This window comes from Condylura cristata, unplaced genomic scaffold (assembly GCF_000260355.1).
Source record: "Condylura cristata isolate star-nosed mole 26May11 unplaced genomic scaffold, ConCri1.0 scaffold00004, whole genome shotgun sequence".
NCBI lineage: Eukaryota > Metazoa > Chordata > Mammalia > Eulipotyphla > Talpidae > Condylura > Condylura cristata.
This window is the reverse complement of record NW_004567105.1, coordinates 8,538,049-8,554,423: the sequence shown is the minus strand read 5'-3', so window position 1 is coordinate 8,554,423 and position 16,375 is coordinate 8,538,049. Positions and strand designations below refer to the sequence as shown.

Below are 16,375 nucleotides of genomic sequence, written 5' to 3'. Positions count from 1 at the left end.
ACTAAAATTCCCTCTAGAAGTTTAGGCTCAGCCAAGGGAAGTCCTGGCAGAAGTCAGCCAACCCAGGCAGCACTGTGAGGCAGAAGGTGGACCCCGGAGCCCATCAGCCACACAGGGTGCTTCTCGCCACCATGTTTTCAAACCACAGTTTAAATGACTGGCTCAGGTTCAGTCTCAGTCATGGCTCAGTCATTTCTGTGTTTGGTATCAAAGGGATTGGACCATTGTGATTTGGGTCTAGCGTGTAGGACATTCAAAAGCTAGTTGCAGAATTGACGCTGACTCGAAGTTTCAGGCTGTTGACAGGCCCGCAGCCTGTGAAGTCACTGCTGATGGCTCTTCGTGACAGGAGAGACTATGCAGACAGCCTGGCAGCACTACTGGGTCATGGCAGCTGCTAGTCCACAGGCCGCTGTGTCTCTGCAAAGATGACTGTTTTTGTTTTTTTAATTTATTTATGCATACAGAACTGGGGTACAGGCCAGAGGTGCAGAGACAGAGTGGGGAGCAGAACAGGCCGACTGACGAAGTACACTGCTGAGGGGAGCAGCGGGCGGGTCAGGAGAGGTCTGCCGGGCCATGTGGGTCACCGCTGGGGCTGGGGATCGAACTCACGCGGAAGTGGCTTTAGCTTCTTAGTGCTGTGCTTTATTTAACTGGGCCACTCGGGAGGGCCCAAAGATGAGTATTTTTTAACTGCCAGCAGGATTGTTGGGAATTGCTTTTTTCACTCTTGGTAGAGACCATGGGTAAGGTTTTAGCACAGTGGGAACAGCAGAGGGGAGGAAGCCATGCAGGCCTTCTACCTGCCAGTCTGCTTCTCATGGTGTGAACGTCTCCCCAGGTGTTTGTGGCCTCATCGTCCCTCAGGAAGACATGCCGTTCTGTGATTCTGGCATCTGCCCGGACATCATCATGAACCCACATGGCTTCCCATCAAGAATGACGGTCAGTTTACCCTGAGAATTTTTTTTTTTAAAGATTTATTTATTTATGCATACAGAACTGGGGTACAGGCCAGAGGCTCAGGGGCGGTGAGAGGCTTCACCAGAGACAGAGTGGGGAGCAGAACGGGCAGATCGACTGCTGAGGGGAGCAGCGGGCGGGTCAGGAGAGGTCTGCCGCGCCGTGTGGTCACCTCTGGGGCAGGCGGGGATCGAACTCATGCGGAAGCGGTTTTAGATTCTCAGTGCTGTGCTTTAACCCGCTGCTCCACCAGAGAGGGCCCTTACCCTGAGATTTTACAAAGACACCGCATTTTTTTTTTTTTTTAATTTAAGACTTTGTTTATTTTTGTGTAGAAGAGCTGGGGTGTAGGCCAGAGGTGCAGGTTGTGAGAGGGTTCGTCAGAGTGGGGAGTAGAACAGGCAGATGGATTGAGATGCACTGCTGAGGGGAGCAGCGGACGGGACAGGAGAGGTCTGCTGCGCTATGTGGGTCAGCTCCTTGGCCAGGGATGGAACTCAAGCCGGAGAAGTGACAGTGCTGAGACTTAACCCCTCGGCCACCAGGGAGGGCCCCAATGATGCCACTTTTCATGCAAATGCAGGTAGCTGGTGTGTAATGAGTGATTCTTTGAGAGGGTCCTTTGACCCTTTGCCAAGGACACGGGTTCCGAACCCTGGCAGTTCTAGGCTGCTCTTTACAGAGGGGTGTGGAGCAGCTCTGCTGAGGGATGAGCTTACTTAGCCTCGGCGGAAACCTGCCCCGAAGCGAACCCCCTCCCTCCACCACCGAGCAGTTCTCCAGACTTCAGCGTCCTGGACTGTGACATGAGGAACAGTTTCTGCTTCACAGGGGTGTGGGGAAGCATAAACTCAGACACACTTGACCAGCTTTTTCAGCGGTGTGTCAGCAAGAGACGGTCAACGGAGAGAGCTGCCGGTCACCCATTCCCGTTACTAGTAGTGGTTGTGGCAAAATCCTTTGGGGAGATAGGCCCAAGCTAACAGACACACAGCTCCTTTGCCACAGGAAGGTGCTCACTCAAGCTGGTCTCGTCCCACAGGTGGGGAAGTTGATCGAGCTGCTGGCTGGGAAGGCCGGCGTGCTGGACGGGAGGTTCCACTATGGCACTGCCTTCGGAGGCAGCAAAGTGAAGGACGTGTGCGAAGACCTCGTTCGTCACGGCTATAACTACTTGGGCAAAGACTATGTTACATCTGGCATCACAGGGTAAGTGTGTGACTAAGGGGCGTGATTTTGCAGAATACGAGGTAAGAGCCCTTAAGATCCACAGCTTCACTCCCTTAAGGAATCTTGGAAGTTGTTGGTGTCGGCTACGGTGACAGTGGTAAGCATTTTGCAGTGTGTAATTGTACCAAATCTGCACGACACACACCGTAGCCTGCACAATGTTCTGTGTCAGTTAAGTCTCAGTAAAACGAAGGTGGGAGTAGGGAAGACAAGGAGGAAGTTCAGACTTAGACAACTGGCAAGCTGAGGAGCTTTGTTGGTACTGGTGAGGACATCATTTAAAAATTAGAAAAGATCTAATGAATCAAAATAGGATTTCTATACCACTTTTAAGGAGCACATCTATTATTACAGTGCAAAGGCTTTCCCTGACCGTGGAATGTTCTCTGCGTTAATATGATGGTATCACGTAATTAGTGCTCTGACAGCCCGAGGCTTTACACCCCTAGAGCCCCGGGACACCTGCTGTGTGCTAGGTGCTGAATGCAGAACGGTGAGCAAAATACGCATGGCCCCTCACCTGTGGAGAAGCTAAGATTGGTTACTTGACACTAACAAATAATAGTCCAAAGGTGGCCTTTAAGCAGGGTGGCCAGGATTACTTAATTCAGAATTTTAACTCACTGTTTCCCCTTTCCTGCTTTATTTTTCTCATATAACTCATCATGACCAAGTGTGTGATACAATGATACTCTGACTTTGTTGTGTGTCTCCAGCTAGCACACAGCCTCCATGCAAGCAGAGCTGGTCTGTTTTGTGTACTGTTCTACCCAGGGCCTAACACGCGGCAGGTGCTCCGTAATTCTTTATAGAATGAAGAAAATAAAACAAATAAATACATGTACAAGTAGCTTGCACCAAAATGAAGGCCAGGGATAAATGAGAGGACCCCTGTGAGGCAGTGGGTGTTCTGCTGAGATATGGACAATGGGGAGAGCTGCCCCTAAAACCTGGTGTGCAGCGGGAAAGCATGTTGAGCACCTGAGGGAAAAGGTCTTGGTAAGTTGCAGGAACTGCGAGAGGTGTGGCTGGGGGAGGGACAGGCAGAGCACAGGCTCCCTGGTAAAAACGGCCACGATGACTAGGTGTTCGCACGTGATTCACACTTGCAAGGCTTGAAGTCAGGTCCCTGACTGAAGATTGTTGTCTCTTTTACAGCAGGTAAAATGCTGGGGCGGAGTGTTTACGTTGTTCTTCTGAGGTTTTAAACACTTGAACACAAGTGAAGCTCAGCATGGATTCATGTGTGAGAACACAAAGGAGCTTGGTTTTAACGCTGCAGATAGAATATCCAGATGTGATTAAAAGGGTGAAAATCTGTATCTGTTTAAAATATTGACAGCTTTCTAAGATGCCTATCCAGACTGCAATTATATGGATTTCCTTAGGTGCTCCATAATTCTTTATAGAATGAAGAAAATAAAACAAATAAATACATGTACAAATACATGTACATGTACAAAGTGAAGGTCAACATCCTTGAGATGTTGTAGAAAATTACATGACAGAAAAAGAGTAATGTGCTTTTTAAAAAATAATCCCATAAAATAGCTGAGGTCCGTTTCAAATAACATGTTGCCATGGCTAAGCTGATCATCTTGGTTTTTGCTTCTCCACCCAGATGGAAGATGAGTCAATTTGGTGGGTCTTCCTGAACATAGTCTTGCAGAAAGATTTGGTTGACTCATGCTTTGCCTCTACCTACAGTGATGGGCTGTGTCTACACCACCTTCCCGAGACCCCCAGCCTGTGCTGTTTCTTTGCAAGACTCTGAGAGGCACCACCGTAGCTCCTTAGCTAAAAGCTCCACCAAGGGCTTGCAAACACATTCACCCAGCAGCCTCCATCCCTCCATTCTTGAGCAGACCTGGGAGGAAAACTTACATCTGGCTTGATTCCCTTGAGGATGGAATGACATTAGGTGACCAAGTCCCATAAATTCTAACATCTGCCACCATGCTGTGGAGGAACAGAATCATTCCACATCAGAGCTGGGCAGAACCTTGGTCTGACCAGGTTGTTACACAGCTAAGAAAGCTGAGATAAAGAGATGACGTAGTTATTACATGACAGCTGCAACAAGCACAGGGTCACCTGCCTGTCACGCGGCCTGTGCGACCTCGGGAATCCAGCCGTGTCGTGCCCGAGCAGGGACGGTGGCTTGCTGGCTGCGAGCGCCTCTGGAGCGTGGGAGGCATGGCAGGCGGGGCCAAGCATGCCTCTCTGCCACGCATTTGCTGCCTTTACTTGTCCACTCTCCCCTCCTGCTGCGGCCCAAGGGTACTGTGTTCACGACCAGCCAGGGTGGTAGGAGAGCCCTGCACTTGAGTCTCAGCAGGAGTAGTCAGCGCTGAGCACATGGTGGAAGGATGTTGCACACAGCTACAGTGCCCAGGCCCCAGGCAGGCATCCACTTGCTGCCTTTGGGGGGCAATGAGGAGACCACTGTTGCAGGAGTAAAATGAGGGGTAGAGATACAGAAGAGGAACGGAGTGAGAGGTGGGCAGGGAGCAGATTATAAGAGATCTTACGGCCATGATACAGAATTAAAACGATACAGATGCGGGGCGGGATGGCAAACCACTGGGAACCCAGAGCGGTCAGTGACCGGCGGTGATCGACATTTTAGAGGGAACCCCCCGCTTGCTGTAGGAAGAACAGCTCCTGAGGGCTGAGTGTAGCGGGAGACCGCCTGGCTGTCTGTGGTCGTCCGGCATGAAAGGCTGGTCATCCGAGCAGGCCGGTCGCGTGAAGGAAGGACAGCCCTGGGCACTGGTTTTCATCCGGCTTATGAACTCTGATCACGTAAGCAGTGTAGCCTTCCATATCCACTGTACTTTTCAGTTTGCAGATTTTGCCTTTCTGAGTCCTTGTCACTTACTGTTAAGAGATGAGTGAGCCCGCCAGGCTGAGGCCCAGAGAAGACTGCCTGTGGTTCAGACTCCATTTTTTAACCCGGCACCCCCCTCTTCCTTCCAGGGAGCCCTTGGAAGCCTACATCTACTTCGGCCCTGTGTACTACCAGAAGCTGAAGCACATGGTGCTGGATAAGATGCACGCCCGGGCCCGGGGGCCCCGAGCCGTTCTGACCAGGTAGGAGAGGCGTGCTCACAGCGCGGCCAGGCAGTGCGCAGACTCAGCTGAGTTTCTGTTTCCCTGAAGTGTCAAAATTGAGCATGAGCAGCAATCACGGATGTCTGAGTCAATGAAGAAATAGCAACAGATTAAAGGTCATTTCATAAGCATGACAGCAAGCACTGCTGGTCTTGCCAGTAGCCCCCAGACACTGACTGTGGGCCAGGTGCAGAGGTGGTCCTTGCAGAAAGGGTCACGTGCAAGCATGCAGGTGGCCTGACCTGCCGACGCCCATGTCGGTACACCTGCATGCCCCCGGTGCACAGGAATAGATGCTGACGTTCTTTGACAGCCCAGACCACAGCGGTCACTTCTTATTGGACTGTGAGGCACCTGCTTGCTCGTTGGCATAAGCTCTGGGATGTGAGGATGTGCACCCCATTCACCAGTGCGGCCTCCTCACACAGGGGGTTAGAAATAACTGCTCCCCGTGTTCCCAGCCCACCATTGTCCAGTGGAGGAGCGGCATGAAGAACAGAGGCTCTCAGCCGGGCGGTTGTGCCTCCAGGCATCACCTGGCAATGTCTGAGGTGTCGCTACACCTTGGGGGCGAGGCGGGGAGGCAAGAGCTGCTGGCATCTAGTGGGTGGAGGCCAAGAATGTTCGTAGGTGGTCTGCATTGTGTCGGGCAGCCCCTCCAGAGAAGGAATAACCCTGTGTCCATGGTGAGGGCCTTGAGCCAGGGGAGAGTGTCAGCCTGGGAGCCAGGTGGGCAAGGGTGTGGACTCATCCCGCCACACGGCTCTGCCGTGTGAGGACAGGACATCTCGTTGCTCAGCCTCATCCTACCATCCGTAACGTGGGGACAGCGCTACCGACTCCACAGGGTGCTGGGGAAGGTCACGCGATCGGCCCCTGGGAGGTGCTCTGTCTGTCCCCCCTCCGCTGGGTGCTGCTTGGCTGTGGCAGTTCCTGGGGGAGGTGGAAGTTGCTGTGCTTTTTAAACCAAGACAGGGTATAGGTGACTTGATCTCTTGGGCATTTAAAGCTGCGCGAGTCACGTCTGTTGCTTGCTCAGACGAGATAGGCTTGTGCTGGTAAGAAGAGGAAGGGGGGGTTGAGATTCTCAGCAGTCTGGGCACTGAGACTTCCTGAGCTAAGGTGTGTCTCTGCTCTGCACACTGCCCCCTCCAGGACTTCCATTTAAGTTACATCATCCAAAAACTATTTCAGAGGCACATAAATGTCAAGACAGTTATTTCCCTTTTTTTACTTTGTTATGTAAAAAGTTACTACTTCAGTAATACTCTTGTATATCCCAGATGAGGACCGTCTGGAGCCTGTTTGTCTGTAGTCAGGTCCCTCTGTTCTTTAAAATCTGAAGCTGGAGCTCTGACCACCTCCACTCTACCCAGTGACCCCAGGTGAAGGGACCCCGACCCTGGGGGCCCCACGCCTGTTTGCATGCCTCAGTTATGAAGTCTCCACTGCAGCATGTCGTCTAGGCTATCAGTGGGTTCTTCATATGCAGATTTCCTTCCAACAAATCATCTAAACTTAACGTGATTTCCCTTTGTAACTTTCAACAACAACATATTTCAGCGTGTGTGAACCCTGTTGCCTTCTCCACTCTTTGGAAGATGGGCAGTAGCTGCAGAGTTACGCCCACCCCTGCTCCGGGAAGGTCACTCCAAACTGGGCCAGTCAGGGCCTCGCTTTTTCTTTCTGTTTGTGTGTTTGTAATCGCTTGTGTCGCCCATCTCTTGGTGAGGCTGCCTGAGTTGTTCCAAACTACTCTAACTTCACCTACATCTCTGGATCCTGGGTTATTCAGCTTTTCTCGAGAATCCTCATGTGTGTAAACCGCAGGACGTCATCACTCGGGGGACTGGTGGCTCCCAGGCCAGGGACCCCTCAGGAGGCATGGCGTGCTGTCATGCATGAAGAGCTTTCACGCGTGAGACGCATAGAGCTGTCCAGCCGCTGGAGTACCTCCTGCCTGGCTCGGGTGCTCTGTCCTTCCAGGTGACTCCTGACCTCCCCAGATGTATAAAAGTCCATTTGCTTCATAGTAAATTTCCTCTCTAAAGTCCTAGTAACAGCTACTGTTCTGCTTAGTTTTTCTGCCTCGTAAGTCATAGAAAACCGACACATCTCTGAAAATACTCAAAAGACCTTTTTCCCTGTGTTGAGACTGCTCCCATACTGAGAATAATGATGGCAACAGCAACGCTTGCCTTGCTGTCTGAGACAGTGATGTATTAATGTCTTATCACTCTTTATAATGCCTCAGTACTGCGGCCGTCCCTCCTTCCGGGCTCTTTGGGGTAGGCCTGCCTCCATACGTTCCACAGATGAGGCCGAGCGGCCGAGCGGCTGCTCAAGGCCAGCGTCTAATAAAGGGCTTGAGTTCAGGTGAGCCCTGTGTTTCCAGCCAGCGTGTGATGCTGCCGCTTGTTTGTTTAATGTAACAATAACACACTCATCTAACTTGTTTCAAAGGCAACCTACTGAAGGTCGATCTCGTGATGGTGGTTTGCGTCTTGGAGAAATGGAACGTGACTGTTTAATAGGTTACGGAGCCAGTATGCTTTTACTAGAGAGACTAATGATTTCAAGTGATGCCTTTGAGGTTGATGTCTGCGGGCAGTGTGGACTTCTGGGGTATTCCGGCTGGTAAGTGGATACCATATGTCTTTCGTACCACCCCCTTGCCTCCTAAATCACAGCTCAAGCATTGACCCTGGGTCACACCCCATATTCTCAACCCTTCCCATGCATACATTCTTAGAATTGGGGATTCTATGTGTTGATGTTTAGTTTGTCTACGTAATATTCTGCTGTCTATACTGCTAGAGGTTAAATTCTCAAGGAGTGCAGATTTATCTTCTTGTCAGCATTATCTCAGCTACATTTTATAACGCTGCTCACCTGGAAGAGCCCTATCAGATTCATTGTTGGATGTCGGATGGGAGTGTATTACAACTGGAAACATACAGGGAGGATTATGTCAAATGTGCTCTTTGTAACTCCAGCCCCAAAGAACCAGAGATGCCCTAAGACTGGAGTCAGAACCAGGACCTGGGGTCCTGACACCCATCTTTGTCCTCTTCATGGCAAGTTGTTTCACTCTGGGACTGTGAGTCCCGGCACAGCAGACACGGGTCTGTCTCACCCACCCAGCATTCAGCGAGGGCCCGCAAGCATCAGGCGCGGTGCGAGGCCCTGAGTACATCAGTGAGCAGGACGAGGGGCTGGCTGCTCACAGGGAGTTAACCTTCTAGTTGACTTCAGGTACTGTCTGTCACATTTACTCCATGTCTGCAGCCGGGGACCTGGTAGATGCTTCATGAAACAGTCACTAAGCATTGTAAGTTAGGCAGGTCGTGGAGTGTGTGATTGCTGTGTGTGGCGTGCAGGACACACAGGCCAGCGATGATGTGCCTGTGTTCTCTTTGTAGAGCTAGAGCGCTTCCTGCTTGTTTCACCGACTGCAAAGAGCAGAGAGCTCTGCTTCGGGCTAAGCATGATCCTAAAATGCCACTTGGGGCAGCAGCCTGTGACTCCCCCTCGATTCCCTTTGTATCAGAGGCAGGGCTCACGCAAATGCTGCCAAAATGGGAACCAGCCTCCACCCTCAACACCCCTCACCTGCCCTCTCAGAGCACAGCGTTTGGCCCAGATGAGCAGTATTGCCAAGATTTGAAGAATAAGGGAGCCACCTTTCCCCCAAGTTGCAACTCAGAGCCTCCTTCCAGACGTTCCCAGCTGCTTGCCACCCTCAGCTGTCAGTTATAGAATGAAACAAATCGAGAGCCAGGGTGAGTGGGCTTCTTAGAATGCAGTGTAGACCTTGCAAGCCACGTCACACAGCCTGTTAGCCAGTTATTGTCTGATTTTAGTGTGGAGGAGTTGATGAGACCTGTCTGAAAAAGTAATTTCTTTTTTAAATACACAAAGAAGTGACTCTCTGCAGTTCACTCTTGAGGTTGCAGAAATGAGGTGATAGTATTCTGAGCCTAAAGCTAGCATTTTTAGATCAGTGACAAGGGGTTTGTTTCAACTCTGACGTGTCTTGTTTATCTCTTGAAATGAATATTGAGTTTTCTTTTCCTTAAAGATACACATGCTGTAATAAAAAGAGGTCTGGAACCTAGTTCTACTGGAATATTTGGCATGGGAATATTTTAAGTCATTTATGTTGGAAAGGTGGTACAGAAGTCTTTGGGATCATGAAATTCCAGAAGGGTTTGCTCTTCTTCTCCATCCTCCCTGCATTCCCTTCCTCCCCTCCAAGAAGGGGGAAAGGAGAGGGGAAAGGAAAGCAAGCAAGCAGGAAGCTAGTTTCACCCATGCCTTGGAAACCTTCCCTCTGCTTGTTGCAAACTCAGGGACATTAGAGGAGGCAGTAATTGAGCTCATCATTATTCTTTCAAATTCATAGCTTTCCTGCTTCATTTCGTCTCATTTAGAGACCTCCGAGGGCAGTGCCTCAACTTGAAGCCCAGGTTTCCAGTATGTATTGTATCCGAAAACCTTTGAAAGAGGCTGAGTCGGACTCTGCGGTCTGAGAGTCTCTGCTGTAATTAAGCAGACCTGGGCCCGCTGGCTCCGCCTCGAGTGGCCTGCTTTCACCCTGTTACCAACAGGAAAAAATCCCCATCCAGCCTCACGGTCGAGCCGCCGGCCTGCGTCTGCTTGCAGCCGAGGGGCAGAATGATGCCCCTCGTCACCTGACGGTGTGCGCTGGGCAGCGCCCAGGGAGCAGGCGCGTTTTTGTTAGGGGAAGTCTCCTTTTAATGAACAGCACAATGGAGGCTGGGTAATTAGAGCAGTTCAGAACCTTGAAACTGGCCTTTTGTGGGTGATTTGCACATTAGTAAGGCATTGCTATGGGGATGTTTACAGCAAGGCTGTTGTTCTCCAGAAGACACAGGGGCATAAGTCACAAAAGACAGGTCCAGAAGGAAAACTGCAGAGAAAAGAAGATCCCTATTAAGATAATTAACTCATACAGGATATTTTACTGGACAGTCACTTCTCGTGTGAAGCCGCAGCTTCTTTGACTGCCTTTGCCTTAAAAAATCCATTTATTCTATTGTTGTTTGGGTCACGTTTCTTCCTTTAGAAATTGTGCATACATAGGGCAAGGTAATTGTGTGTGTGCGCACGTGTGTGAGTGTGTATAGATTTATATATGAATATATATATATGCATTGAGGATTTTCAGTGGTGGAAATCTAGTAATAACAGATTAGGGAGCATTCTGGATTATGAATCAGCACATATGGACATTTTAAATACATTAACTAGGATTGAAGTCACAAGATAACATGCTAGGCAGGAGAATCAGTAAGAAGCTGCTCCAGTTAAATCTGTTTCTCCAATTTAATTAAAGCATGAACATAATTCCTGAATAAATTAGTTCAACCCAGGCACGTTAAAAACATAATTCTTAAACGATAATGTATTACAGAGGTCGTTAGGTAATCTTTTAGGAAAAAATTATTCACTGTGTTGATATAATTTTCATATATATAAATATGTACACTTTTATCTCCTCCAACAATACTCCACAACGTATGTTTTGTTCAGTCCTCTGCAGTAGCCTACTAGGGACGTCGGACATGGGTTCTTTTCCCAAGGAAATTCTGTTTGTGTTCACCACCATGTTCAAGTTCTCAGTCTTAATGCTTGTCTCTTCCAAAATAATAAAAGGTTTGTGCATAGTCACTTAATCCGTGCCAGCGGAGACAGCCCCTGCTAACATCTCAGCAGCCCTTGGGCCCCTCTGTTGGCCGGTACTAGTTCTGTCCCATCTCTTTTTAAACCATGAGCCTTTCTGAGATTATAATAATAGCAGAAAAATACAAATACATGTGCATCCAAACTTCTTTTGCTATGGCTGCTGTTAGGGGCTTCATATACATCATCTAAGCGCCCCCCCCGCACCCCCCTCCCCCTTGCTAACAGATTGTTTGGCAGTTGCCTTTTCCCTCCACGGCATGTCCTGGTCACAGGCATCACGGCATCCACTAGACCCCCCTCACCACACAGCTGTGTCCGCAGCAGCCTCCTGCTTTGTGTCATGACACATGATGTGGCCGTGAACCTTCTTGTGCACATTATTTGCTAGTGTTGTGATTATTTAAATAAAACGCATGTTTACATGTTGGAGCGTATCGCCTTTCTCGCCTCCAGAATGGCCTTGGCTGCTCTTAGGATATCTCCTTCTGGCCCCGTAAGCCTCAGCAGCTTTCTCCTGCACCCATTTTCTCCTGTTAACTGGGAGGGCCTCATTTTCTGCTTAGTAAGTCTTAGGATTTATCCTAAATAACCATTGTCTGAGCCGCTCAGACCTGGGAGGTGTAGGGTGAGGTCCTAACTCCGCCTGGAACATGACAGGATCCTCCAGCTTCTCCTCAGGGACCCACTCCAGTTGAAGTCATTAATGAAGACCTAGGTTTGGTTCACTTGCTCTTCCTGAAGGAAAAGGAAATCCCAACTGGAATATGACTGTGTCGGTCAGGCATTTGGTGCACACGCACACTCAGATTCATTCATTTTGCACAAGGGACCAGACGCTATAGGTCCAGTAGCTTCCAACATTGATAGAAATAAAGCTAAAATGAGTAGCATTCCATTGGAGACCACCTCTCTATACGGGCATCTTACCTTTCTCACAACACTTAAAATATCTCAGAGACAGAAGTCATGTTATCGTTGTGAGCATCCTGCCTAGAATAGTGGACAAAATATATAGTAGCAGCTGATCAGATAGCTACATGAAGATTGAATCAGTTTAAATGCATTCAACAATGAAAAGTCTCAATGTGTGTTGCTTTCAGATGGTTCAGATTTCTGAGGCTCCTTCAGAACAAGTATATAGACAGATGTTTTGTATTTTAAGGAGAAAGGTCTAGAAGTATGGTAGTAACTGATTCAAACTGCATGCTTTCCAAAGTCGGGGGTGGTTTTGTTTTATTTTTTCTGTTGCTTCCTTGGATGCCTCTTTTTCTTTGGTGGGGCCAGATGCACACATCTGATAGTATGACGGAACAGCAAGGAATAGAAAGTGAGCTTATTTGATAGAATGAGAACGGGCCCTGTAGAGGAGCGTCCACTCCTCCACCCAGGCCTTCTGTTCTGGGCCACGGGCCTCTAACCTGCTGACTTGGGTTCTAGGTGTCACTATTGCAAGTCCTCATGCCACGTGTCTTCCCTCCGCATCCCATACGCCTGCAAGCTGCTCTTCCAGGAACTGCAGTCTATGAACATCATCCCCAGGTTGAAACTGTCCAAATACAACGAGTAAGGGTGGAACAGAGGATTACTTAAGAACCATCGATAAGTCCAAGACCTTGGGAAGCAGGACAGGACTGTTTCTGCTCTTGTGAGTAATTCCTTTGAATATTCTCTCACAAGGAAAACTGTCTTGATGGAGAGGCTTTTTATATACTAGAAGACTGCCTAAACAACCTTGATCATTGAACCCCTGGCCTCGGGGGAAATGCCAGCGATGTGGGCAATGATACAGTCTCCCATTCGTACACTGCATTTGATTCACAAAATGGACTTTGATGTCTTGAAATTCACTTATTACAAAGATCTTCCTCCTTGACAAGAATGTTTGGAGTTCAATTCTCCGTGATGTGTTCTGGCTACAAAAACTTAAGTCTTATGAAACTTGACGGAGGTGAAGAATCTTTGACTTGGTTGGCTCAGCCTTTGTGAAGGCGGCTGATGTGAGCAGCTCATGAAATTCAGAGCACGGCCAATAGATTCTGTGGCGGCTTTGTCTGCTTCTGGCAGGGGTCATTGTGCCTAACAATTGCATCTTGCCTTTATTACACCCAAACCTTTACGTTTCCATCTTGGTGAAATATAATAAATATGTGCCTCCCACTTTAAGCAAGTTTTCCAAGGATGTCGTCTTTCTTATGAACGCTATTGCTACTATGTCGAACCTACTGCTATGGTCATACCACACGGTAATATTTGCCGAAAGCTGGAAGTAATTCCATGGGTGCTTTGTGCTCCCAGTGTTCCTGTCACTCCTCCCAAGATGTTAGCTGTCCATTCTCTTTTAAACTGACGCCTTCTTTGCCTTCTTGTAAATTGTTCTTATTTGCTCTGCCCTGGAGCCAGATCAATATTTGTGTTAAGGATTGTTTATAAAGAAAGTCTGAAAAGCTTTGGCTAACCTCTACAGCTGCATTCCCCATATGTCACCTCGAATGTGTCCCACAGAATATCAGTAGATAATGTCCACCACCGAGAATGGAGTGCTTGTGTCAAGTAAGGAGAAACATGTAACCAAGGTAAGCACACTCAGGACATTTTCAAAGCTTTTACTGAACTGCCACATCCTAGAACTCTCCACAAGAGGGACATTTTCAGAGCCGGCTAGTCATTTGAGAACTTGAGAACACAAACTCCACATCGTTTTTTCTCTTCACCATAGGACGCTCTAACACAGGTGAGGCAGCCCCAGGGGTTCACCGTAAATGCAGCATGAGAGTAGCCCGCCACAGCCTCTTAGGTGTCTCCTTTCTCAGGGCTTGACAGGGACGAAGCCATGGAGCAGCTTGATCAGTGGTTAGGCTGGTTATGCCTCCGTTTCCTTTGACTTCATACTGCTCAAAATCGAGGCTGCCGAAAGATGACTGTTCCGAGTCAGATGTCTAGAGCATTTTACTGTACTTTGGACAATGTGAGATGTGAGTATTTCACGTGTGTGACAAATCCTCTTGTCAACTCCATGGAAGAGGCAGTTGCAGGCGGCCCCTGAGCACTGGAAAGAAAGAGCAGCCTGCGAGCGTGGTGTGCCGTGTGCTGGCCCGGGGGCTGTCACAAACCATCAGTGCCCGCCCCTGGTGACACGGGGGACAAAGAGAGCAGCACTCGGCCTCTGCTGTGGGAGCTGAGGTGCCAGCCGTCATGGAAGCCCACCCCGCAGTCAGTGCTGAGGGAACACCCAGGGCAAACTGACTCAGACCTGGAGATCTGGGAGCATATCACAAGCTGGACTGTTCGCTTTACTCTGCTTAGAAACTGAGGCTCCAGGTGGCTAAGTGACTGTCCTGGCAACACCACCAGTGAGGGAGCCAGTCACGTGGACCTTTAGTCCAGGCTCCCAACTTCAGAGATTTGTTTGAGTTTCACTCCTGAGTCTGTTTTTTAGTCACCAAAAATGGTGATTTTGGTTTTAGTCACTGAATGGCTCTGTTTCTTAAACATGTTTTGTTTTTTTTTTTTCAAAGTCACTCCAAGTAACTTTGATTATTTTGAAAGGCGTCACCTCCCTGAATGTCTAGGAAATTCTTAGTTTTCAAATTTACAAAGACCTAGAAAGTGTGGGTTCCAAATTGAGACATCTCTAAGGGGGGAAACTGTCAGGTTGATGTTTCCAAAACCAGCATTTTGAATAGCTGTCTGACTGAGATACACTTTAATAAAGAGATCAGGATTTATAAGTTAGTCCTACTAGGTTTTCTTTTTTGGTGGGGGTTGGGGGGATCTCTGAGTTCCTTGTTTTAAAAATGACCAGTTAGATTTCCTTCAGTAACGACAGAGTAACTTACAATGTACAGGCCACCCTCACCCTCAAAGCCCCTTTACCTTCATGACCCCTGCCAAGTTGGAAGTGGCACAGAGGTGGGAGGCTTGAAGGAGACACCAGGGCCACTAAGAGGCCCCACCTTGCGCTTTGAGTCAGAGGGCAGGGGTGGCAAGGCCCTGGGCCCAGTAGCCAGGATTCCAGGCCGGAAAGGCCGACATGCTAACCAGAAAGCTCACCCAAGTGAGCCTACCCCCCCTCCGCCCCCCACCATTTTCTCCTGTGTCTTCTCCTGCTCCTGCCACTGTAGTAGAATGCCAGACTGGGTGGCTTCCACACTGGGAATGTATTTTCTCACAGTGCTGGAGGTTCAGAGTCCAAGGTCACGGTGCTGACAAGTTGTTCTTGGTGAAGCCTGAGCTTCTAGCAGAGACGGCCACCTCATCACCTCATCCGGCCTTTCCTTGGTGTACTCTAAAAAGGAATGAGAGCTGGCATCTCCTCACCTTAAATGGATGAGGGATCTGAGACCTTATGTAACATTAATTACCCTCATAAAGACATTGTCATTAACAATGGTCACTTGGGAGTTGGGGCTTCAGTGTGGAATTTTGGAGGGACACAATTTGGTCCACAATGCCCCTCAAGACATTTGCCAATTCATAACAGCACAGAGTGGCCTGCTGGTAATAGCTATTAAAGCTGAAAAAGCTGAACAAATGTGTCTAGCAAATCCACTCCTAGGTGTATAGACACAGAAAATTGTACATACATCACCATTAGGTGTGCACAAAAAAATTTCTAACAGTATATTTGTAATAGCTCCAATTTATAAGTAATCCCTACCATTAACAATGTAATGTAGTACCTTCCCATCGAGGAGTACTATACAGCAATGAAAATGAGTTTGCTATATACAGTATCGTAGATAATGTCATAACTATAGTGTTGGATTTTTTAAAAGTTGGGAATACCCTAAATGAAATAAGCCAGAAGAGAGATAAATACCAGACATTTTCACTTGTAATGTGGAATATACAGAAACCAAACAAAACGTCAGATACAGACAAACTGTAAAATCAACCCCAGAAAACTGACCAGAGAGAGAGAGCTGAAGCATGCAGAAGGGGAGTAGAAGGAAGAGGAGGAGGGGAGAAAAACAGAGGGTGGGTAAGCATGGTGGGCTGTGGTGGAGGATTCTGGGTGATTTGGGGATGGGAGCATTATGGTGACCACACCTGAGGGGAGAATTTCTTTCCTGTCAAAAAATCAAGAATGTAAAATAATGAAAGTGCAATAAAAAATAGATTTTTTTAAAACAAACACAAAAGAACACTTACGATGTCAGTCCTGTTTAAGTTCAAAAACTGATTTAAGGAGTCCTGATAACAGTTCCTTATGCAGTGGTTGTCTAATAAGTGGTACAAAAGGGGGTGTCTGGGGTGCTGGTGAGGTGTGTTTTTTTGTTGTTGTTTGTTTGTTTTTACGCAAGCGTTGATTCATTAAGCCAATTCCTCAAGCTATCTGTTATACACTTGGGATTTT

The 16,375-nt window shown here is 48.3% G+C and overlaps 1 protein-coding gene across 2 annotated transcripts in view; it reads left to right on the top strand.

The window, feature by feature from the left end:
- Positions 1-16,375, top strand: part of POLR3B (polymerase (RNA) III (DNA directed) polypeptide B) — a 94,115-nt gene extending 77,740 nt beyond the window's left edge. For both annotated transcript variants that reach the window (XM_004675725.2, XM_012720515.1), the window contains 5 exons: positions 845-948; positions 2,009-2,175; positions 5,176-5,289; positions 7,774-7,947; positions 12,457-16,375. In XM_004675725.2, the coding sequence (XP_004675782.1) occupies positions 845-948; positions 2,009-2,175; positions 5,176-5,289; positions 7,774-7,947; positions 12,457-12,586 (689 nt within the window). In that variant the 3' untranslated portion in view covers positions 12,587-16,375. The remainder of the gene's footprint in view (positions 1-844; positions 949-2,008; positions 2,176-5,175; positions 5,290-7,773; positions 7,948-12,456) is intronic.